At 40.9% G+C, this 25,702-nt stretch overlaps 1 protein-coding gene across 2 annotated transcripts in view; it reads left to right on the top strand.

Moving 5' to 3' along the window:
- Positions 1 to 97: 97 nt before the first annotated feature.
- Positions 98 to 25,702, top strand: part of nup188 (nucleoporin 188) — a 100,040-nt gene continuing 74,435 nt past the window's right edge. For both annotated transcript variants that reach the window (XM_060841481.1, XM_060841480.1), the window contains exons 1-9: positions 98 to 131; positions 5,988 to 6,042; positions 6,593 to 6,666; positions 8,692 to 8,776; positions 9,177 to 9,257; positions 11,907 to 11,951; positions 13,398 to 13,490; positions 13,751 to 13,870; positions 14,774 to 14,985. In XM_060841481.1, coding sequence (XP_060697464.1) covers positions 100 to 131; positions 5,988 to 6,042; positions 6,593 to 6,666; positions 8,692 to 8,776; positions 9,177 to 9,257; positions 11,907 to 11,951; positions 13,398 to 13,490; positions 13,751 to 13,870; positions 14,774 to 14,985 — 797 coding nt within the window. In that variant the 5' untranslated portion in view covers positions 98 to 99. The remainder of the gene's footprint in view (positions 132 to 5,987; positions 6,043 to 6,592; positions 6,667 to 8,691; positions 8,777 to 9,176; positions 9,258 to 11,906; positions 11,952 to 13,397; positions 13,491 to 13,750; positions 13,871 to 14,773; positions 14,986 to 25,702) is intronic.

Here is a 25,702-nt window from a genome sequence, read left to right as displayed (position 1 = left end):
ACGAACGGTGCGGATGATGTCATGCGCGGATGGGCGGGGCCAGAGAACGGTCACGTGCAGAGGGTAGGCTCGGGTGTTGGTCACGTGAGAGGGTTGGCAATGGCGGTGGCTGTGGCGCGGACTTACGTGAGGTAAAAATGCAATGTGTGAAACTTTTTTCCCCCCCCCCTTGAAATGTCATAGAAAACACAATATGAGTTTCAGCCGAGCAGCTGTGTGAAATAAGTGTGTTTTATCAGAGACAAAAGGGCGAGCCGGTGTTTGACTGTGTGTAGGGTTCCTGTGAGAGCGCGGGGCTACAGTTGGTAAATGGATGAGAACGCGGTGAGCACGAGTTTACGTTCAAACTCTCCATCACGCCAGAATGGGGCTTTGGTTCTCTTGGGATCATAATTTAGAATTTTTAACTTATTTATTTCGTAAATAGACGTTGTGGTGCTACCGGTAAATTCCCGTCGCTCCGTTAAGGGACACAAATTTACAAGAATCTGACAGGAAACTGTCTCGTTTCTGTCACCCCCGCCTTCCTGTCGCTCAGTGACCTGAAAGGTACCCAGCGTCCTCAAATAGGAGCTAATATTGCCAGGTCGCTACCAACACTCATAAAAGCGGTCCCAGTGTAAGGAGAACAACGCACGCCCTAACCAGTAGTCAAATATGTTAACACGTCTCCCCAGTTTGGTTTTAGTCTGCCTCTTTAACTATCTCAGGGTTTTCGTGTTTTAAAATATAAGGATGCCTCACAGTATAGTTTTTTTCCTGTAATACTATCAATGAGACTGACTGGGATCAGTCTTTAGTGTAGCATGAAGATTGTGTTTTTGTTTCTCTTGGGTACGTTGTTCAGGTTGAAATACGCTTTTAGTCTTTACTTTTATTTTCTCCCTCCAGTTTACCCACTAGAGTCAATATGAGCTAGTACTGTTAACACAACTTTTGTAGTGCTTGGTGAGTTCTACAGTTAGCAGCCCATGCAGTTACAATAGTTTGTGGTCATTGAGGGTGGAGTAAACTTATCTTCTGCATATGGAATCCAGAATTTCTTTCAGATACTTGATTAAATGTGCCCTATATTGTGCAACTAGAATGTGAGGAGTAAAGAATCCAAAAGAGAAAATGCTGGAAAATCTCAGCAGGCCTGGCAGTATCTGTAAGGAGAGAAAAAAGCTGATGTTTTGAGTCTAACTGGCCCTTTTGATAAATTTTCTCTTTTGGTTTCAGATTCCAGCATCCGCAGTAATTTGCTTTTATCCTATGAGGAGTAAAGAATAGTTAATATTTTTAGTGAAAACTTACCTTAAAATATTAACCTTTGATTTTGTTCTTCAGTTACTGACAATTGTAGGTTTTTTTCATTCTGTTTTTAAATTCTTCTTTATCCCTTTCTGAGAAATTATAGCTGGTGCTATAATTTTCTGCACAGACATTCACTGAGCTAGTGAATGACAATTACACAGGACAAACTTGTATGATTTTGACTTGCAGAATTGAGATACATTCTATGATATTTTCCCTCCTCTCTTCACTCTCCTTCAGATTCCCCTTATATTTTATTTCTCTGGAAGTTTTTAGTTACTGGTCCGAATGTTTCCTTTGACTTCATTTAATTTTGTCCTGCTACCTTCCTGTGTAGAACCTTGGGATATTCCCCTCCCCCCACCTTGTCTCAGTCTAATCCCTCGAACTCAGCACAGACTTCCTAACCTGCAATCTTCTTTCTGATCTCTCTGGCCTATCACCCTCACCTTGACCACATTCCATCTATCGCATTTCCAACACCCTTCTTCTCCCCCCCCAAGTCCCTCCTCCCTACCTTTTATCTTAGCCTGCTGGACACACTTTCCTCATTCCTGAAGAAGGGCTCATGCCCGAAACATCGACTCTCCTGCTCCTTGGATGCTGCCTGACCTGCGCTTTTCCAGCAACACATTTTCAGCCCATATTCTGTTAATGATCAAATCATACAGCAGCTGATTCCTTGATACCTTGACTCCCTCGAATACTGTACAAATGTAACTTAATGTTGATGAGTAGCATTTTGTGGTGTGCAGTTTGTGCTACCTGCTTAATATATGGGATGTTTGGACAAAACGAGCTTCTTGTCATTTTTTTTTAGAACTGTTCCAAGTTCATGAAATAAGAGGCATGGTTTTGAATCGTGGAATGATTTGCTACCAGTCAAGGTGCATTATTGCATGTTTTGGTGGAGTGGATATCCTCGATCCACCTCTCCTCCCTCATGCTCACACTCTTCCCTCTACCCTTTATACAGGTCAGTTGGTAAAGCTCACTGAAACACTAGCCACTCCTCCCATAGTCACATGCCACTCTTCAACCCCCAGTCAGCTTCCCTGGCAATCAATGCACTTTACTGTCTGGATCCGAGTGGACTGGCTCCACTTTCTCCCCTTTTTCCCGGTGACGTCATACTGTTCTAAAAGTACTTATAAAGGGGAGGTGTGACGAACAAAGGCAATTAAGAAGTACCCCCAAATTTTGTTTAGATGTTACTCCGTGATTCCCCAAGACAATGCAGGTGCGACATACCTAGCTTCGGAGGATGGCAAGAAAGCATTTCTGAATGGAAGAGATTGAATGAGAGTTTAATTTGATAATAGTAGGGATTGTAGTGGCAAATGAATGTCTAATTAGAGTTGGGGGGGGGGGGTCATTCACATTCTTGCATGAATGTCATCCCTACCCACTTGCAGAATGTTCACTCAGTGCAGTTTAACTCTTTAACGTTAGATTAATATCCAGAGAGATATTCCCATTTAATCTTTTACCATTTCACATGAAAGCTCAGTTAGGGTGCTTGCAAGTTACAAGTTAGCCAGGAAGGACCTAAAGAGAGAGCTGAGAGAGCTAAGGAGCCAGGAGGGGGCATGACAAATCATTGGCAGATAGAAAGCTTTAGGGTTTTCCTTGATTCTACAGGTAAGTCAGGAATAAAAGAATGACTAGAGTAAGATTAGGACCAGTCGAGGTCAGTAGTGGGAAGTTCTGCGTGGAATCCGAGGAAATAGGAGAAGCGATAAATGAATATTTTTAGTCCGTATTCATACTGGAAAAAGACAGTATTGTAGAGGAGAATATTGAGATACAGCTACTAGACTAGAGAGGATCAAGATTCACAAGGAAGAGGTGTTATCTATTTTCACGCTTCAGAATTGCTAAATCCTATGGGCCAGATAGGATTTATCCTGGAGTTCTCTGGGAATCCACGGAGGAGATAGCATAGCCTTTGGCTTTGATCTTTGTGTCATTACGGTCAACAGGAACAGTGCCTCACTTTCTTCTATCAATCTTGGTGGTAACTTTCAGGGATCTATGTACATGGACACCAAGATTTCTGCTCATCGACATTACCAAGAACTTTACCATGAGCCCTGTACTATTTATTCCTGTTGCTCCTTCTAAAGTGAATCACCTCACACTTTCCCCCATTAAACTCCATGGTGGATGAGGGTTCAGTTACAGTGTTTAAAAGACATTTAGATAACTACATGAATAAGAAATGTTTGGAGGAAAATGAGCCAAGTGCAGGTAGATGGGACTAATTTAATTTGAGATTATGATCAGCATTGATTTGACGAATCAAAGGGTCCGTTTCCGTGCTGTATGATGAGTTTGTCAGGGTAAGGTACTGGACCCAATCATTTTCAACTGCTTCGCCAATGACCTTCCTTCCATCATAAGGTCAGAAGTGGGGATTTTTGCTGATGATTGCACAATACTCAACACCATTTGCGACCCTTGGTACTGAAGCAGCCCATGTTCAAATGCAACAAAATCTGTATAATATCCAAGCTTGGACTGACAATTGTCAAAGAACATTGATGCCACACTGACAAGTGTTACCATCATTGAATCAACATCCTAGGGATTACCATTGACTAAAAACTCTACTGGACTCGCCACATAAACACTGGCTATAAGAACAGGTCAGAGACTAGGGATAATATGGTGAATAATTTGATTCCTGACTCCTCAAAGCCTGTCCAACATCTACAAGGTACAAGTTAGGAGTGTGATGAAATCCTTTCCACTTATTTGGATGACTGCAGCTCCAACAACACTCGCAGCTTGACACTATCTAGGACAAAACAGTCCTATCAATTGACATCGCATCCACAGTCTTCCACTCTCTCCACCGACACTCAGTGGCAGCAGTTTGTACAATTTACAAGAAGTAGTGCAGAAAGTTACTAAAGATCCTTGGACACCACTTCCAAACCTATGACCACTGTCATCCAGAAGAACAAGGACTGCAGATACATGAGGAAATCACCACCTGCAGGTTCCCCTCCAAGGCATTCACCATCTTGACTTGGAAGTATACCGCTGTTACTTTGCTGTCACTGCTGAAATCTCTTCCATAAGGTTGTTGTGGGTCAACCTACTGCATGTGGACTGCCACCTTCTCAAAGGCAAATAGGGATGGGCAATAAATACTGGCAAACGGTAATACCTGTTTTCCCTGAGTGAATAAAAGCAATTACTTTTCTGGAAGCAGTAACATATATTTGTAATATATCAAACACACAAGAAATAAAATAACCAGTGTAAATTAAAATTATTTGGGACTGAAGCTTAATTTTGCAATTTGTGAGTCAGGATGGCTGCAGTGCTGAAATTGATATTTATTTGTTCGGGGAATACCCAAACATCTGTCTTAGGTTTGCTGCTGTGCTTCAGCAAAGCTCGGCGCAAGCTGGAAGAACAGCATCTCCTTTTCCATTTGGTGACCCTGCAGCCTTCCAGACTCAATATGGATTTCAATAACTTCAGGGCTTTAGGTCTCCCATGTCCTTACCCCAATGACCCAAACCAGGCCTTGTTATCACAGTCTGCTATTACACACAACCCATGGTTATCAGCAAGTAGTCCCCATTAAAAGCTATTCACCCTCCTTACCAGATCGTTATTCACTCCTTTGTCCAACTGCTCCTCTCTCTCTTTGGGCTCTATCCCCACCTATTGTTTATTCCTTACTCCCTGTCTTCTGTATAAATGCCAACATTTTCATAGCTACTGTCAGTTCTGTGGAAGGGTTGCTCAACCTGAAACATTAACTCTGATTTCTCTCCACAGATACTGCCAGAACTGCTGAGCTCTTCCAGCAATTTCTATTTTTGTCTTTAATCCACATTTAATCAGGGCCACACTTCAAAACTTTTGGGCAGAGGTGTAGGGTGAGGGATATTGTTTTTAAGGAACAGTTTTGTCCATTTGAGTCCAAAGTTAACATAACAAAGAGGGATGATCTTATGCTGTACTTTTGGAATGTTGGCTCAGTAGGCAATGTTGACACAACACTGTTGGAAACCCCTTTTCTCTTGAATAGTGATAGAATCTTTTGGTGACAAGTGCTTAATTGAAAATGGTATCTTTGACAATGGCACTCTCCTTTGATACAACACTGAGGATTATTCTAGATAATACATTTGAGAGCATTTTAGAATGTGAAATCTAATGGTCTGATTGAGAATGAGCCCAGTGTGATATTAGTACTGTTTCCAATGAAATTTTGTTGTCCTTAATAAATCAGTAAAGAACATTTTTCTCAAGGTTTGTTGGGATTCCAAGTTGCAAAAGTTCATCGGTATTATATTGAAACATGTGTATTGGAATAAAGTATCAGTGTTACGTGTAATAAATCAAATTCTTACAATGAGGATGAAAAACTGCTTTTGCTGACATGCGAGCCTGGTATGAAATTGGGAGGAAGTATCAATTTCAGATCATGTGTACAGTGCAGACATGATGGACTGAATGGCCTCTTCTGTGTTGAAAGTTTTCAGTGGTTCTATGCTAGAAACATTATTTTATCATATAAGATGTTGGTAAAGCTGGGACTAAATGATTGTCAGATATTTGGGTGAGTATTTGCTCAGCTAAGAGTGACGTTAATGTTAACTTTTAGCATTCTAATATATAAACCGTCTCTTAAAAAACACCATTTGGACTCTGGCTTTTGTTCACAGGAGCAGTCGAGAGCTGTGGACAATTTTACTGGGGAGGTCAGCACTAAGAGAAAATGTAAGTTCAATTCAGTCAAATTATTATTTAAAATTGGTTGTGCAGCTTTCTTGGACTTATTGAAGAATTGGTATTTTCCCAGCATTACCAGTACAGGTAATGCTATGAATGGTGTGAATAATTCTTTGACACATGGCACCAATGGGTTAAAAGATTTTCACAGATTCTAACTATTTTGCAGCTGTACATACTAACATGTTGCATTATTTGTAGCAACAGTTCTCCATGCAATTTGCAGATCTTTGGTGTATTCAAAAGCAAAATGATCTTTTGGGATTAGAAATATCAAGAGGTAAATCACTGTAACCTGTTTATTGTCCAGCTGTTGATTAGCATCAGCAAAAGGGTGGTAGTAGATTGTTGTAAATGGACACCATTAATAGGAAAAAAGTAACATAAGAAATATGAATTATACTCCAATATGGAAGAAGTACCTCCAAAAATCAATCGGTGTTGATTTATGGTTCTTGGGAAGGATCACTGAAATGGATGTAAAATGTGAAGGTGAACAGTTACAGAATAAAGTTTGAATTACATTATTTTCTTTCAGGATCAAATTGAAGCTGAGTTGGATCGACATTGTGAGCGGTTACTAGCTGGCCTGTCTTATTACAAACCCCCTAGGTAATGGTGATAACTCTCTTGTGTACTTTTATAACATGCTTTTTAAACTTTGTTGCAGGACTGACTTATTTATTTTCCCCATAGTTTGAAGTACTGTATATCCTTTGGTTGATGATGTATAGTGTGGAGAAATTATTGATCACAGAGGACAAAAACATAAAATGTAGAAGCCAGAAGTACGCCATTTAGTCCATAGTCTCCTCTCTCATTCAATGAGATTAGATTAGATTAGATTAGACTTACAGTGTGGAAACAGGCCCTTCGGCCCAACAAGTCCACACCGACCCGCCGAAGCGAAACCCACCCATACCCCTACATTATCCCTTACCTAACACTACGGGCAATTTAGCATGGCCAATTCACCTGACCCGCACATCTTTGGACTGTGGGAGGAAACCGGAGCACCCGGAGGAAACCCTGGATGATCTGATGATCCTGAAGTCCACTTCCTGCCTTTTCATCATAACTCTGATTCCCTTACTGGTTAAAACTTTGTCTGTCTCAGTCTTGTATATAATTCGCAATGCAGCTTTTCCAGCCTTCTGTGGTAAAAATTTCCACAGATTCACTGCCTTCAGAGGAAATTCCTCATCTTTTAAATGTGCAATCCCTTATTTTGAGGTTATGCTGTCTTATCTGAGATTCTCCCACAAGGAGAAGCAACCTTTACACATCTATTCTCATGTCCCTTAAGAATCTTGTGTTTCAATATGTTGGCCCCTCATTCTTTTGTATTCCAATAAGCAAAGATCAAATCTACCCACTCTCTCCAAATAAAACGTGTCCTTCCATATGTTGTGTCAGCTTGGACTGCCTCCAAAGCCACTATATCTCCTGCGTAAGCAGGTAGGTTTCATCAACTAATGTAAATGACTTCAAGGGTAGGTATTTTGTTGATTAAAAATAAAGCATAAGATGTAACATAGGATTGGCCAGAATTAACCCCATTAGGATTGTCAGTAGACTTAAAGAACACCAGAGGGTGTAGTCACACACTGGGAATATTTATGATTTTATTTGTGAAAATTAATAAATAGGCTCTGAGAGATATTGTGTACTAGGTCCCTTCACTGATTCATCCACTAACACTTTATATTTCCTCCTCATAAGCGCTTTGTTTATTCATTCATAACTCCTTTACTAACCCACTCACCATGTTCTCATTCCATTCATTCATAACTACCTACTATAACACGGCTTCATTCATCCATTCATAAAATTGCAGGTCTGTAGTATATTTTACTAATATAAGATTAGATTAGATTAGATTAGACTTAGTGTGGAAACAGGCCCTTCGGCTCAACAAGTCCACACCGACCCGCCGAAGCGCAACCCACCCATACCCCTGCATTTACCCCTTACCTGACACTACGGGCAATTTAGCTTAGCCAATTCACCTGACCCGCACATCTTTGGACTGTGGGAGGAAACCGGAGCACCCAGAGGAAACCCACGCAGACACGGGGAGAACGTGCAAACTCCACACAGTCAGTCGCCTGAGTCGGGAATTGAACCCGGTCTACAGGCGCTGTGAGGCAGCAGTGCTAACCACTGTGCCACCGTGCCGCCCTAGACCAAATTTAAAACAACCCTTTCAAATCCATTACTGCATTTTCAAACCTTATCAGTCCTTGCCACGAGCAGTGTTTAGGCCTATTTATCTCTGAATAAGTGTACTGTACAGAACAATACCATCCCTGCCTATCCCTCAGAACAGAAGCCCGCCAAACCTGTAACACCATAGTAAAGGAATTTTAATATATGAAAGAACTGTGTATAAAAAGGCTATTGTAAGAACTGTATTTCGGGATTCTATTGCAGCCTCGACCTTGTGTTACTTGTGGTTGCTGAATAAAAGGCTTTTTTTTTGCCACTCGGCAATTTTGATCCCACAGCTCTAAAAACTGCTTTTCAGATAAAATATCTTCTGGTCTATACATGGCGCCATTAAGCTTATCTACAAGTATTACATAGTGTATATAATCAGAGTCTCACTCAAGGGAAAACTGTTTTCTTCTCTTCCAGTATATCCTCTGGGGAGAAGCTAAAAGCTGATAAAGAAGTGGTAGTACCTCTGAAGGAACTTGGGCTACGGATCAGCAAATTCCTGGTAAGTACTACTGTCATATTTTTGGCATCAGTGAGTTTGAATGCAATCCTATGATGGAATGTGTTTCTGACCGAAAAGGAATAGAAATTTCCATCAGTTGTAATGGTCCAAAATAAAATTAGATTAAGGATATTTGAACCTATTTTCAAGAGCTTGGGAGTTCAAAGTCCACAATGACCTAAAGCAAGGTAATTTGGATTAATTTTTTTCTTTATTGGCAGAGGAGTTTAGTTTGCCTGAGTATATATTTTTACTGCTCAACCAACAGTTATGTAATTAAATTCTATTACATTTGTTTTATCAAAGAATGTGATGTTTTAAAGAAGTTTGAATAATGCACAGCTTGTTTATTTCTCCAATGTTCAGTTGTTCTGATTCTTGGTTAAATCTTGTTGAATAGAGTTTGGATGAACAACAAAGTGTTCAACTATTGCAGTCGTATCTACAAGAGGATTACAGAGGCACACAGAGCTCAATAAAGGTATAACTGTTTTAACTGGGACAGTTAATTGATTAAGCATAGGTTGATGATCCTTTATTTTGTCCACACTCTATTACAGTTTGTGGCTTGCATGTGTGGACAGCTGGTGAGCAAGACTGTATGCTCTCAGTTGCTGTGTGATGTGCATACACACAGTGTAGGTTGAATGTTAATATCAATATTTTGCAATACAGTAAAAAAATCATGAGGAATATGTTATCTTATGAGATAACTATTTTGCTTAAAGCTGAATAGTGAGACCAATCGAAATAAATCTGGACCATAGCATCTTACACTTGCCTTTTAGTAAGATAAAAGTTAGGGTCTAGGCTATATCCTTGATATATTTACCATGAGTTTGGTGTGATCCATAATATTTGGTCCAGACTTGTGTGACAATACTGTGGCTTTGAGGTTATTTTGTAATTTTTCTTTTGAAGAGAAGTTGTCGGGCAGAATTTGTATTTTGCATCAGTAGTTACTGTGGAAAAGGATATGGAATATATAGAAAGTAGGGAAAAAGATGGTGACACCTTGCAAAATGTCCATATTATAGAGGAGGAAGTGCAGGATGTCTTGAAATGCATAAAGATGGAGAAATCCCCAGGACCTGAACAGGTGTAACCTGGAACTCTGGGAAGCTCGAGAAGTGATTGCTGAGATATTTGTATCGGAAGACTGGAGGTTGGCTAACATGGTGCCACTGTTTAGCAAGGGTGGTAGGGACAAGCCTGGGAACTATAGAACAGTGAGTCTGAAGTTTTGGAGGGAATCCTGAGGGACGGAATGTACATGTATTTGGAAAGGCAGGGACTGATTAGGGATAGGAGAAAGCGAGGACTGCAGATGCTGGAGATCAGCTGAAAATGTATTGCTGGAAAAGCGCAGCAGGTCAGGCAGCATCCAAGGAGCAGGCAAATTGACGTTTCGGGCATGAGCCCTTCTTCCTGACCTGCGCTTTTCCAGTAACTGATTAGGGATAGTCAGCATGGCTTTCTGCGTGGGAAGTCATGTCTCACAAACTTGATTGAGTTTTTTGAAGAAGTAACAAAGAAGATTGATGAGGGCAGAGCAGTGGATGTGATCTATATGGACTTCAGTAAGGCGTTCGACAAAATTTCCCATGGGAGACTGGTTAGCAAGGTTAGATCTCACGGAGTACAGGGAGAGCTAGCCATTTGGATACAAAACTGGCTCAAACGTAGAAGACAGAGGGTGGTGGTGGAGGGTTGTTTTTCAGACTGGAGGCCTGTGACCAGTGGAGTGCCACAAGGATTGGTGCTGGGTCCTCTACTTTTTGCCATTTACGTAAATGATTCGGATGTGAGCGTAAGAGGTACAGTTAGTAAGTTTGCAGATGACACCAAAATTGGAGGTATAGTGGACAGCAAAGATTACAACAGGATCTTGACCAGATGGACCAATTGGCTGAGAAGTGGCAGATGGAGTTTAATTCAGATAAATACGAGGTGCTGCATTTTGGGAAAGCAAATCTTAGCAGGACTTATATACTTAATGGGAAAGTACTAGGAAGTGTTGCTGAACAAAGAAACCTTGGAGTGCAGGTTCATAGCTCCTTGAAAGATATAAAAGAGGCCTAAGGGGCAACTTTTTCCAATCAAAGGGTGGTACTTGTATGGAATGAGCTGCCAGAGGAAGTGGTGAAAGCTGGTACAATTGCAACATTTAAGAGGCATTTAGATGGGTATGTGAATAGGAAGAGTCTGGAGGGATATGGGCCGGGTGCTGGCAAGTGAGACCAGATTGGGTTGGGATATCTGGTCGACATGGACAGGTTGGACCGAAGGGTCTGTTTCCATGCTGTACATCGTTATGACTCTGAGTCTAAGTACTGAGCAGTCTACCAAAACCATGAGAGTAAACAGCTTGTGAGGCCTTGAGTTTTTTTTAAAATGTTGGAACAATGGAGGCAACCTGGATGGATGTGATCAGCTCTCAGCATTTCTAGGTTTCTTTTAGCTTGAGGTTTAGTTTTAAGCAGTTGGCATTGAGGGTTTGAAGAAGTAGAAGCTAGTTTTTCTCTCTTGATTAGTTAGAAGCTGGAGTTTCTCTCTGCCACTGGGCTACCTGTGAGACAAATATGTTTTTCTGAATTCTCCTTTTTTTTTTGAAAAGAGGTGTGTTTGTGGGATGTTACTGGATTGGAGCAGTTAATTAGTAATAGTTACTGTATTCATTATTCCAAGTTTTCTGGTAAAGTTATTCTGAGTTCTTTTATTTGTATTTTAATTACAGTGATTAAATTGTTTTGTTTAACATTTGAGTAGTTTGACCAGTTGCATTGCATCTGGAAAACGACAGCTGAGATTTGCCTTTTTAAAAAAAAAAGTTAGGGTCTGGGCTATCTTAAATATTTTGAGGGGGTCCTGCCTTGTCCATAACACTTGAAACAACCCCCTATAACAAGACATAACACTGTAATTAACTGTTTTGACATGTAGACCATAGACTACATGTCAAAACAGTTTAAACATTTAAAGTTAGAATTAGTATTTGATTCAGTCTTAAATTTCCAACTAAACCACAGCCTTAAAATTACAACCGTGTTTCGCAAAAAGAGACTTCTTGGAATGTTGACATGGGATTTATTCCATATTTGTTTCATTATTTTTCTCTCTTTTTATTCAGGTAGTATTGCAGGATGAGAGGCAGAGCCAGGCCCTACAGCTGAAGGTACATTATGTTTAAACTTAAAAATAACAACACTTGTCTGCAATTAGTGGGAAGGCTATGATTTAATATCTGAATTTGATCTCTGCCCATTTACAAACCCCACTGAGTTCTGAAACTGCTGGTGTTGTGGGGAAGTACTAAATGCAAGTTGTGATTCCTCACAAGAGGGAGGTAAAAGAAGGTCAGTGTTCTTAGATCAAATGTTCATGTCTCCTTACTGCATGCATAATGTACTGAAGTAGAAGAGATAAAGGCAGTGTTTCATACTCTGCTTAAAAGATTTAAAATAACAATATTTAGTATAAACATAGAATCCCTATAGTGATTTGGCCCAACAAGTCCACACTGGCCTTCTGAAGAGTATCTCCCCTAGACCCATTCCCCTACCCCTATTAATCTACATTTCTCCTGACTAATGGGGTCTTGCCTGCACATCCCTGAAAACTATGGGCAATTTAGCATTGCCAATTCACCTAACCTGAACATCTTTGGACTGTGGGAGGAAACTGGAGCACTCAGAAGAAACTCACATAGACACAGAGAATCTCCAAAATCGACACAGTTCACCTGAGGCTGGAATCGAACCTGCGCCCTGGCTGCTGCGAGGCAACAGGCAGCGGTGCTGGCCACTTGCTGTTAATGTGTTCCTATTTTGTAGGTTATTCTTCAGTTTTATTTTCTTTTAGCATCTGCACTTATGTTAAAAGTAAACACAACATCTTAGTTGTTTTAATGTTCTTTTTTCCAGTATTCACAATTTGAGTGCTTCCTAAGCAGCATTGTTTTTCATCTAAATCTGGAGCACTATGGATGACATCTGGGTACTGTTTCAGTGCTTAAATAAGGAAAGATATAGGAGAAATTGTATCCAATGGTATACAGCAAAGTGGAAATGGATGTAAAAACAGTGTATGGTCACTGTGGACTGATATGATGTTATCTGAAATAAATAATTTAATATTGTCACATAATTTATTTCAGCTCAGAAGCCAAGAGACATGAGGATAGATGAACCTTTCATTGTGTTTTCCTTGATGTAATAACCTTCTCTGACAGTTATATTTTCTGATGACCCCTCTGTACAGTTGTAGCTTCCTCGATTGCAATTACTTAATTGATCTGTTATGGGCAAAATGACTTCTGATTGTTCTTGGAGATCAGAATTACAAAAGCCAAGACCCCAAACGCTTGCAAGTTAAATCATTACTTTTTCTGAGATTAAAAAATATTGAACTCTCTCTCTTGCTTGCTGATTGCAAAATGCTGTGGTTTGGGCTTGTAGTCTTCAAAGAATTTGAGTGGGTGAGTGGTGAAATTGCAATGCAAAAATACTTGTTTCAGAAAAGTAAAACCAGATTTTGTATTTGATTAGCTTGAAATTGGCTAATATTTCTTGCAATTTCTATTTTCATTGTTTTTCTTTAATTTCTTGCCTCCTGTACTCAGATTGCAGAATACTATTATGAAGAAAGATTGTACACGCTGCGCTGTGTTCTGTACCTACTTACATATTTTCAGGATGAACGACACCCTTACAGAGTGAGTTGAATTCATGTAGAAATGGATTGTTCGGGTGAAATTTATATTGCATGACTTAGTGAAAGGTAATTGAGTGATGTTGTGCAACCTACTTTCGTTTAGAATTATTCTGTATTGTACTTTTAGTGAGCGTGTAAGAAATCATTGCATAATTTTCATTGCACACTTCAGGGTCACAGAAAATCAATGATTGTGACAGAACTGAGAAGATATTGACTGTATGTTAATGACAGCTTATTTATTTCTGTTTTATTCCTCAGGCAGAGTATTCAAAATGTGTGGATAAGCTGGAGAAGGAACTGGTCGTGAATTATCGGAAACAGTTTGAAGAATTGTTCAGAACTGAAGCTCCAACTTGGGAAACACATGGGAATCTTATGGTGTGTAAATCCCTCAATTTTGTATTTTAGTTTTTTAATGCTGTTTACCTCAACTTTTCCCAAACTATTATTTCCTGTTACTTCACACTTTTTATGACACAAAACGTTGGAAACATCACAGTTGTGGCTTTTATTTGGCTATTGTCGATCAGTTAAGATAATTACATTGCTTCTGCTGTTTTTCTTTCGTATTTTGAAACCCTCTAAGGGTAAATGACTCTCACTTAGAGGAGAGTTGATGTAAAGCTGAATGTAATTATATGGTAATTGTTTTATCACATTTGTTTGTTTTGTTCTATGAAAACTAACAAATCTTGTGGTTTTATTCTAATGGTTAAATTGAGTTTGTATTTCTGATTAAATGTAAATGTTAATAGTCCTTTAATAGGATCATAACAGAGTAAGTTAAAAACAGTTTTGACTTAAACACTATTTTTCTAGGAAATCTATACTTTAAGCTACAGAACAGAGCTTTCCTTTCACTATTTGAAATGATCTAAAAGTCTCTTGCTTTATGGTTTTAAATATACTGTCTGTTGTGCATACAATCAATTATTTTGGCACTGCTCCAAAATGATGTTTTTAGCTCACTACTTTTTACCTCTCTATCTCCCTTTCCTCGCCCGATATCTTTTGACCTAAAAGACGCCTTATACCTTCTTCCCGATGAAACAATCTGGACCCCTCTAACCATTATCAAACCATCCAGATTTGCTGCCAACCGAATTCAGTGGGTCCAGTACTCTCCTTTTCTTTTCCCCCATTTTATCCTGATTAGAGAATCCTAATTTTGTGAAATCTCACAGTTGAATCTCACCTGCGCCAATGGTCCTGTTTCTTGATCAAGCTGCACTCAAGTGGCACAGACCATGTTGTAATACCTCTTTCTGGTGTTTTCTGTAGACAGAGCGCCAAGTGTCTCGATGGTTTGTACAGTGTCTAAAGGAGCAGGCACTAATTTTGGAGATTATCTTCCTATATTATGCCTATTTTGAGATGGGACCAGAAGATCTCCTGGCTTTTGCACGAATATTTAAAGAGCAAGGTTTTGGAACAAGGCAAACCAACAGGCATCTTGTGGATGAAAGCATGGATGGAATGGTTGATCGTATTGGGTGAGTACTTGATGGATGCAAAGATTGATATACAAGTAGTTAATTGTGATATGTTGAGATAAGACTATAAGAACTAGTAGCAGAAGCAGACTATTCAGTCCTTTGGCATCTTTGATAGTCACTGGATTGTGGCTGATCAGATGATCCTTAACTCCACTTTCCTGCCTTTCCTCATAACCCCGGTTCCATTGTTGCTTAAAAGTCTGTCTGTGTCCACCTGCATTTGCTTAAAGCCCTGTCCAGTAATGAATTTCACAGATTCAGTGTCCTCTAGGTGAGAGCCCTTAACATCAAGGCTGCGTTCAACTGAGTGTGGCATCAAGGAGCCCAAGCAAAACTGGAATCTGTGGGCATCAGGGGAACTTTCCACTGACTGGAGTCATACCTAGCACATAGGTACTTGGTTGTGGTTGTTGGAAGTTCTTCATCTCGGCTCCAGGGCAACTCTGCAGCAGTTGCTCAGGTTAGTGTCCTAGGCCCAACCATCATCAGCTGCTTTATCGATGACCACCTCTCTGTCATAATGTCAGAAGAGGGGATATTTGATTGTGTAATGTTCAGCATCTTTTGTGATATCTCAGATATTGAAGCAGTCTGTGTTCAGCTGCAACAAGATCTGGGCAATATCTAAGTTTGGGCTGACCAGTGGCAAAGTAAGATTTGTGCCTGACAAAACTAGGCTATGACCATCTCCAGTAAGAGGCAATGTAACCACTGGTCCTTGACATTCAATGGTATTACCATCACTGAATCCCCCACTGTCAATGACCTTGGGGTTACCATTGACCAGAAACTCAACTGGACTCACCACATAAATACAGTGGCTGCAAGAGCAGGTCAGTTGCTAGGATTACTATGGTGAGTAACTCGCCTCCTTACTCTCAAGTCTGTCCACCATGCATGCACAAGGCACAAGTTAGAAGTGTGATGGAAAATTTTCTACTTGCCTTGATGGGTGCACCTTCAACAGTATTCAAGAAGCTTGACTGCATCCAGGACAAAGCAGCTCACTTTGCACTACATCTCAAGAATCAACTCCCTCTACCTCCAACACTCAGTGGTAGTGTGTACTATTCACAAGATGCGCTGCAGCAATTCACGAAGGATCCTCAGACAGCACCTTCTTAGCTGATGACCCCTTCCATCTATAATGACAAAGGAAGCAAAAATATATGCGCACCATCATTTGCAGGTTCTGCTGCAAGCCACTCACCATCTTGAAAATATATCACTATTCCTTAACTGTTGCTAGTCAAAATCATGGAATTCCCTCCATAATGGCACTCATAAGTCAACTCACAGAGGGTGGATTGCAGCAGTTGAAGAAAGCAACTCACCGCCAACTTCTTAAGCTGAAAATGTGTTGCTGGAAAAGCGCAGCAGGTCAAGCAGCATCCAAGGAACAGGAGATTCGATGTTTCAGGCATAAGCCCTTCAGGAATGAGGAAAGTGTGTCCAGCAGGCTGAGATAAAAGGTAGGGAGGAGGAACTTGGGGGAGGGGCATTGGAGATGTGATAGGTGGAAGGAGGTCAAAGTGAGGGTGATAGGCTGGAGTGGGGTGGGGGCGGAGGGGTCAGGAAGAAGATTGCAGGTTAGGAAGGCGGTGCTGACCTCTCTGCCCACCACCCCATTCTGGCCTATCACCCTCACCTTGACCTCCTTCCACCTATCGCATCTCCAACGCCCCTCCCCCAAGTCCCTCCTCCCTACCTTTTATCTCAGCCTGCTGGACACACTTTCCTCATTCCTGAAGTAGGGCTTATGCCTGAAACATCGATTCTTCTGTTCCTTGGATGCTGCCTGACCTGTTGCGCTTTTCCAGCAACACATTTTAGCTCTGATCTCTAGCATCTGCAGTCCTCACTTTCTCCGGCAACTTCTTAAGGACAACTGAAGGCGGGCAATAAATGCTCGCCAGTCAGTGACGCCCATATCCTGCAAATGATTTTTACTGAAAATTTCCTCTTCATCTCTGTCTTAAATGTGTGACTCCTTATTCTGAGTTTATGCCCTCTGGTTCAAAATGTTCCCATAAAGGGAAGAAACCTCTCTGCATCTACCAGGACACGCTCCCCTGACGTGTGTATGACTCAATAGCCTCTGTCATTCTTCTCATCTCCAATGAGTACAGGCCCGGCTCAAACTTCTCAATCTAAGAAAATTCCTCTGACCGAGAAGCGTCTTGGTGAACCTTCTTTTGACTGCCACTCATACCTGTAAGTCTTCCCTTAGATAAGGGAACCAAAACTCTTCGTAGTAATCCAAGTGTGGCCTGACTACTGCCTTATATAGTTTGAGCAGGACCTCCCCATTTTTATACTCCAATTCCTTTGAAATGAAGGCCATTAGTCCGTTCACCTTCTTTATTACCCACTGAACTTGGATGTTGGCTTTTAGCGATTTGTGAACATGCTGCAGTTTTCTCTAGTCTTTCCCCATTTAAATAATTTTCTGCTCTTGTATTCATCCTTCCGGTAGTGTTGCCTCACTACTTGCTTTCCCACTTATTTTTGTCATCCACAAACTTGGCTATAGTATGTTCACTTCCCTTGTTCATCATTGATATTGAACATAGATATATAGTAAATAATTCTGTGACACTCAAGTTACAGGTTGCTATCCTCTTTATCCAATGTTGTCTTCTAGTCAGGTGATCCTGTATCCATACTGATATATTACCGTAATCATCAGGGCTGTGTCCTCTTAAGGAACCTAATGTAGACTGAACATCATCTGGAAATACAAATCTATCCTTTAGTTAATCTCAAAGAGCTCCAATAAATTTGTCAGTCATGGTTTCTCCTTCATAATGTTGTTCTAACTTTGCTGTATTATATTGTGTATTTCTAAAGACTATTATTACAGTTGCAGAAGGTACCATTTGATAAATAAAATTTGCACCATATTCAATCGTTTGTCATTGAATCTTTGAAAATCTATGTAACGTTACTACATTGTAGCACTTTGTTGTGGGGGTGGGGAAAAGCTGTCAGTGATGAGTTGAAGGTTTAGTTTAATAGTTGTTCAAGACTTCAGAGTAGGTTTTCAATGTAGGTATTCTGATGGCCAGATTGTTGCCGGAACTGTGTGGACTGGAGTTGTGTGTTGACAGCATGCCAAATCTTTAATGTCGATGACTTTGTGGCAAGTTGACTCATTTTGAACTTTAGGTACCCAAGAAAAATTAGACCGATCTTGATTCCACCGCTGCAATGCAAAATAGTGTTTTTTAGTGTGCTTAGTTTTTCAGTTTACATGCTTCACTTTTTTAAACTTAATAATAAATTGACTTTAAACTTCATACAAATATTAAAGTGGACTTCAACTGAGATAAATGTGAAATGCAAGAACTGCTAGAGGAGAAATAAATGAAGCAGATGTATACAAGGGAATCTTGATTATCCGAACATGATGAGTGGGCACTATTTCGTTTGGATAATCGATTATTAGAGTTTTTGTAGTCTACCCCTCATTCATGAGACTGCAGCAGCGCACAGTGCGCGAGGCCCTGCCCCGTCAAACTCCGCCCCCAACACCGCCCCCTGCCTTCAACCCCGTGCAACACCTCTCACTGCCCCCCCTCTAACACCGTGCAGCACCTTTCCAGCCCCAACCCTGTCCCCCCCACTCAACCACAGTCTAACACTGCCCCCTGCCACCCAAACACTACCCCCACGTGTGGCATGTATGCCTGTATGGTACCATGCTCAAGCTAAATACGCCCACATATTTGTAAGGCTTCTTCTGAAAAGATCCCTGATTTAATAGGGTTATCAGAGTTAGCTTTGTTGTGCAGATGAAATTAGGAAGTATTGATACTTGAGAAATCTGGACTTGGTTGAGTAGTTCTTATTCTTATGGAAAATTATATCTCATTTGTTGTCTCTAGGGCAAGGAATTAATTAGCAGCTCCAGTCTGGGCAGCCAATATATTCAGCTGTACTCTGTGCTGAAATAACTGCACGATGAAACTGACCTAATCTTAAGTTATGTATCAGATGCTGGTTGTAGTGCAATAATAAATATTGCAATTTTTATTATGTTGTGAACTCAGAACTTTTTTTATAATATATTTTGATTGAGAAAAAATGGATTATTTTTAATATTACAAGTACAAAACCATGCAATTCAAAACAGTACAAAAATAAACCCATATAATAAAAACAAATCCCCAACACCCCCTTCTATACAAATGTATAAACATATATAGAAAAATATAAATTTTTTAAAAAAACCCTAACTAGCTATTTAACTAAATAAATAATCAACAACAAACAAAACATTCATATATTCACAGTTCCTCCTCCGGATGTTGAACTCGTGAAACACAATTGTTACGGCTTTATAAAAGCGCTTGTTAATGTGGCAGATAAATCTGTGTCCAGGTATTTCAAAAAGGACTGCCATGTCTTCTAAAAATTCTCTGTTTTGTGCTGTACCATATTTGTGAGAAAATCCAGGGAATATGCTCCATAACAATCTTCCGCCAATCCGACAGGCCTGGGGTTTTTTCCAGATATCCAACCTAACAAGCTATTCTTTCTTGCACAGAGCGTGAGAATATTGAAAAGTTTTTTCCTATGCACATCTGCAGAAATATAATGGGTAGGCCCAAAGGGAGAGAGATAGGGTCCTTCTCCACCCTTACATCCAAAATCCTGTCCATGGCACCTGCCACAGCATTCCAATATATTTGAAGCCTATTGCGAGACCAAAGACAATGGGTAAGAGTGCCCATGCAGACCTTGCATTTAGGATATGCTGAAGATACCACTGGTTTAAATTTTGACAAACGATCTGGAGTCCAGTGGACTCTGTGGAATTTCTTCAACTGTAAAACATGGGTCCTATTGCACATTGATATCTTTCTTGCATTCTCTCAAATATCCTCCCATGCTTCTGAGGAAACATCCATACCCAGCTCTCTTTCCCACATCTTGCAGAGTTGATCGGACTTATGAGGCGGCACCCCCAACTGATGATATAAAGTACTGACAGAGAATGTACTCTAAGCCCTTAGTACCCCCCTCTCTGTCAGATGTGCAGGGATCAGTCAAAAGTGTGGTCCTTTTTTGAATAAAATCCCTAACTTGAAAAAAATGAAAGAGGTCTCTATTAGACAACTCGTACTAACTGATCGAAGGACATCATTATGTCTCCCTCAAATAAATCGCCCGTGCAAGACACTCCCCTAGCTGCCCAACGTTTAAATCTAGAATCTACCATACCCGGTTGAAAACCCGGCATATCCACAAAAGGTGTAAACAAAGATGTTTTGCCAATATTGCTTTCCCTCTGCCGAATTGTCCTCCATACTTTAACAGTATTGATGACTATTGGGTTATGGCAATATTCCCTAAATGTCCTCATCTTGTCCAAAAACAGCAAACTGGTAAGGGGCACCTTGCCTGGGAGGCAATATCTAGCCACATTGAAAGAGGTTCCCCACAAACCCAATCACTCACTTAGGTCAAAGGTTAGCTAAATTGGTCATTTTTAATGTCTGGAAGGTCAACTCTCCTCAGCCTGTAAGGCAACTGAAGTTTTGTTAATTTAATGACGGGCTGCTTGCAATGCCAAATAATGGAGCTGAACCAGCCGTTGAATCTCCTTAGTGTTTGTTTGTTGAAAATCAGGGGGAGCATCCATATAGAGTGTAGCAAACAAGGGAGAATATTCATCTTAAAAAGTGCTATCCAACCCAACCACGAGATTGGAAGTGCCTCCCAACTTTGAAGGTCTTGTTTAATTTTCCCAAATAATTGAATAAAATTGGCTTTAAGCAGAAAATCCAGAACTGGAAGTGATGAATATGCCCAAATATACAAAGCCCCCCCCCCCCCCGTGACCACCTAAATGGGAATCTGTAGTCGCCCTCAAGAGCCAGCTCCTTCGTAAGACACTCATAGGCATAGCCTCTGATTTACAAAATTGAACTTATCTCCTGAAAAAGCGCCAACCATGTGAATACATTGTATCAGGCGAGGCACTGAAACTGCTGGATTTGTCAAATAAATTAGGACATCTTTTGCAAACAATGAGATCTTATGTAATTTTGATCCCACTTCTGGAGTTGATATATTGGGATCCCCACGAATGGCCTCTGCCGATGGTTAAATCACCAACGTAAAAAGCAAAATTGCTTGATCGTACCCCGTTGGTAATGACCACCGCTAGAGGTACACCATAGATAACCGTTAACCATTTTATGAAAACTTCGCCCAAACCAAACCGCTTTAGAGTATAGAAAACGTACGGCCACTCAACCTGGTCAAATGCCTTCTCTGCATCTAAAGAAATCACCTATCCCTGTATTGACTGCTGTTGGCATGCTTGAATTACATTTTGCAGCTTCTTAACATTATTAGAGGATCTACGACCCTTTATAAAGCCCATCTGATCCTCTTTAATAATAGAAGGTAGTACAGTCACCAGCCTTAATGCAAGAGCCTGAGAAAGGATTTTAAAGTCCACATTTAAGAGTGAGATAAGCCTGAATGAAGCACAGTCTTCCGGGTCCTTCCCTTTTTTCAAGGATAAGTGAAATATTGGCCTCTCTCAGAAATGCTGGGGGACAATCTTGATTGTATGAGTCATTAAACATTCAGCATCGGGCCTGAGAGTATACTTATAAATTCTTTATAGAATTCACTGGGAGGTCCGTGAGGACTGGTTGCCTTTCCACTCTGAAGCTGTGTCACAACATCCTGCACTACTTGCTGTGATAATGGGGCGTTGAGAAAGGATGGTTGTTTGGGAGTCACACACATAAGCTTCAGATCTCTTTTTAAATAAAGATTCCATTTTGGCCTGCCCCCCCCCCCCCCCCCCCCCCACCCCCCCAATCCTCAGATTGGTATAATTTAGAATAAAATCTCTGGAACGCCACATTAATCTTTTTAGAATCACATGTTAGGTTCCCTGACTCCTCCCTAATTGCCATAATGGTTTGTGGGGCACTCCTCTTTCTGGCAAGGTATGCTAAGTATTTGACTGGTTTGTCACCATGCTCGTATAATCTTTGCTTTGAAAAAGCCAGCTTCTTCTTTGCCGTCTGCATGAGCATGAAATTTAGTGCAGACCGCAGTGCCGTAATCCTCTGTAGTTTGACCAACGAGGATCTGTCAAAGTAGGTCTTCTCGGCTGCTTTCAACTGTGCTTCATGGAGATGTTGCTGCTCACCCTTCTGCAGCTTCCTACTGGTGGAATATGAAATAACTAACCCCCGAGCATAGGCTTTGGCAATTTCCCAGAGCACGGATGAACTATCAACCGAGCCTATGTTGATGTCTAGGAACGCCCGTAATTCCCTAGAGAAATACTCCACAAACTTACTATCCATGAGGATAAAGGGATCCATTTACCAGTACCTTGAACCCACTGTAACGTCCTTAGTCTTAACCATAAGGTACACTGGAGCATGATCAGAGATGGTGATATTACCAATTGTACAAGATGCCATCCGATTCAGGGTTACCACAGGGGTCGGGGAAAAAAAAAATCAATCCTAGTGTGACATCTGTGTGGATTGGAGAAAAACGTGAAATCCCTACCTGTAAGGTGGAATCGCTGCCAGATGTCCACCAACACCAATTCCCCATACAGGCCAACTAATTGTTTAGTTTGTGTAGAGGGTAGAGAGGGACCTTTGGGTGATCTGTGAGACCGTTAAAGTGCCCCTATAATGTGCCGGGACTTGAGACTTATCAATTTAGAAAAAGCATCTACCAAAAATTTAAGGGGATGAGCTGAGGGACAATAAACATTTAAAACACTGTATTCTTCCCCATTTATCAAGGCTTTAGCAATTACAAATCTCTCAAGTGTCTTTTCTTCATTTCCAACAATTTAAATAAGACCATAAGACATAGGAGTGGAAGTAAGGCCATTTGGCCCATTGAGTCCACTCCGCCATTCAATCATGGCTGATGGGCATTTCAACTCCACTTACCAGCATTCTCCCCATAGCCCTTAATTCCTTGTGACATCAAGAATTTATCAATCTCTGCCTTGAAGACATTTAGCATCCCGGCCTCCACTGCACTCTGCGACAATGAATTCCACATGCCCACCACTCTCTGGCTGAAGAAATGTCACCGCATTTCCGTTCTGAATTGATCCCCTCTAATTCTAAGGCTGTGTCCATGGTCCTAATCTCCTTGCCTAATGGAAACAATTTCCTAGCGTCCACCCTTTCCAAGCCATGTATTATCTTGTACGTCTCTATTAGTCTCCCCTTAATCTTCTAAACTCCAATGAATACAATCCCAGGATCCTCAGCCGTTCCCCGTATATTAGACCTATCATTCCAGGGATCATCCGTGTGAATCTCTGCTGGACACGGTCCAATGCCAGTATGTCCTTCCCTGAGGTGTGGGGACCAAAACTGGACACAGAACTCCAAATGGGGCCTAACCAGAGCTTTATAAAGTCTTAGGAGCACAACGGTGCTTTTATATTCCAACCCTCCTGAGATAACTGACAACATTACATTTGCTTTCTTAATCATGGACTCAACCTGCATGTTTACCTTTAGAGAATCCTCGACTAGCACTCCCAGATCCCTTTGTACTTTGGCTTTATGAATTTTCTCACCATTTAGAAAGTAGTCTACGCTTGTATTCTTTTTTCCAAAGTGCAAGACCTCGCATTTGCTCACGTTGAATTCCATCAGCCATTTCCTGGACCACTGTCTCAAACTGTCTAGATCCTTCTGCAGCCTCCCCACTTCCTCAGTACTACCTGCCCTCAGTCCCTTCATCCAGATCATTAATATGTAATGTGAACAGCTGCGGCCCCAACACTGAACCCTGCGGGACACCGCTTGTCACCGGTTGCCATTCTGTAAAAGAACCTTTTATCCCAACTCTCTGCCTTCTGTCAGACAGCCAATCCTCAATCCATACCAGTAGCTCACCTCGAACACCATGGGCCCTCACCTTGCTCAGCAGCCTCCCGTGTGGCACCTTATCAAAGACCTTTTGGAAGTAGAGATAGACCACATCCATTGGATTTCCCTGGTCTAACCTACTTGTCACCTCTTCAAAGAATTCCAGCAGGTTTGTCAGACACGACCTCCCCTTAGTGGACGGTTGAAAATAAAGATAAGCAAACTTTTAGATGTTTCTTGGGGCTCCACGATCTTTTCAGAGTCCCAAGAAATCCTGATGACCTGGGTTGGGTGGGTTGAAGGACTGTCCTGCTCCTGCTGCGATGCGAAGCTCTGTTTTGCGATCTTCTCAGATCATTGCCATCTTAGATCTCCTGAACTCAGAACTTTAATGCAATTTGTTAATGTTGCTACTGTTTAAATTTTACTTTTAAATATGTTTCTAAATTATAGACCAACATAGTAAGATTCCCACTATGTGACGACGAGGTGAGCACAAGGAGGCTTCATTTTTTTGTGAGAAAACATCAAGCTAGTCCTCTTTTCTGGGTAATGTTACTGTCATAAGTGATATATTTCCTGTTGGTTTGACGGATGAACGTTCAGCAAGCAAAGCAGGGGAGAGGAAGATGGGTTTTTGATCTAACTTATGTTCTCTCATGAGAGATTAGACCAAGTCTTGAAGCCAAGTCTCAGTATAGATTTCAAATATTGCTCATGAAACCAGCATTGGAGTGTTGGATATACTGGCGTTTGCTTTTTGTTGTTTTCACTTTCATTTGTTCGTTGGCTCCAGATATTGTTGACATGGCCAGCGTTTATTTCCCGTCCTTAACTGACCTTGAATTGAGTAGCTTGCTAAGCTATTCAGAGGACATTTCAAAGTCAACTACATGGTTCTGGATCTGGAGTCTATATACAGGGGAACCTCGATTATCCGAACGACATGGGCAGGGATTGGTTTTTTCGGTTAATCGAATGGCAGATAACATAGTTTAGCCAAGCATCAGGACCTTGCGATCTTGTTGGATAATCTGACATTCGGGTAATCGAATGCTGGATAATCGAGGTTCCTCTGTATAGACTTGATAATGACAGATTTCCTTCCCTTGAGGATGTTCATGAGCAAATAGCATTTTGCAACAATTGATATCGTTACCATTGCAGAGACCAGCTTTGTTCTAAACTTAAGTAAATTTGAATACGACCAGTTGTTTAGTCCCAAGGCATTATCCTCTTTCTTTTTATTGTAAAAGCAGTCATATTGTTACTCTGCCACATCCGTTCACATCCCCTACCTGTACTGAAGGCAATTGACTCCTTTGTTTTGTAAATGTCAAAAGTACTTGACAGAGATCCTCCATTTAGTCCTGTCATGGTTCTTTTCACCATGTGTTGAGATCTAAATATGCAACATTTGAGGTTGACTTTAAGATTGATTTTATATCTCACTTCAGCAGTGTGCAGATTCGAATACGTAGCTCCCTGTTAAGCAGTGAGCTCTAAGCATAGTGTTGATGCTAGGTACACCGCACTATACAAGCTTCGGTTATGGGAATTTTGTCCTCTCACTTGATGTTGCCACTGGATCTCGGACAGTTAAGATTTATCACCTAACTATTGTGCCATTTATAAAACTGGCAAATTACATGTTCATCTTTTCAGGGCAGCCATATTTATACACTACTGTCCTCAGTTCCAGTTTGCAGTTTCAAAAGCCTTGGTAAGGTCAATTGCGCCCTCTAGAGGTTATTTGCAGGATTGCTTGAATTTGGTGTGCTGCAAAAATCATGACTACTGTTTTATGATCTTCACTGAAGCTACAC

Source organism: Hemiscyllium ocellatum, chromosome 21 (genome assembly GCF_020745735.1).
Source record: "Hemiscyllium ocellatum isolate sHemOce1 chromosome 21, sHemOce1.pat.X.cur, whole genome shotgun sequence".
Taxonomy (NCBI): domain Eukaryota; kingdom Metazoa; phylum Chordata; class Chondrichthyes; order Orectolobiformes; family Hemiscylliidae; genus Hemiscyllium; species Hemiscyllium ocellatum.
The sequence above is the reverse complement of the archived record's forward strand: the minus strand, read 5'-3'. Positions and strand labels throughout refer to the sequence as shown.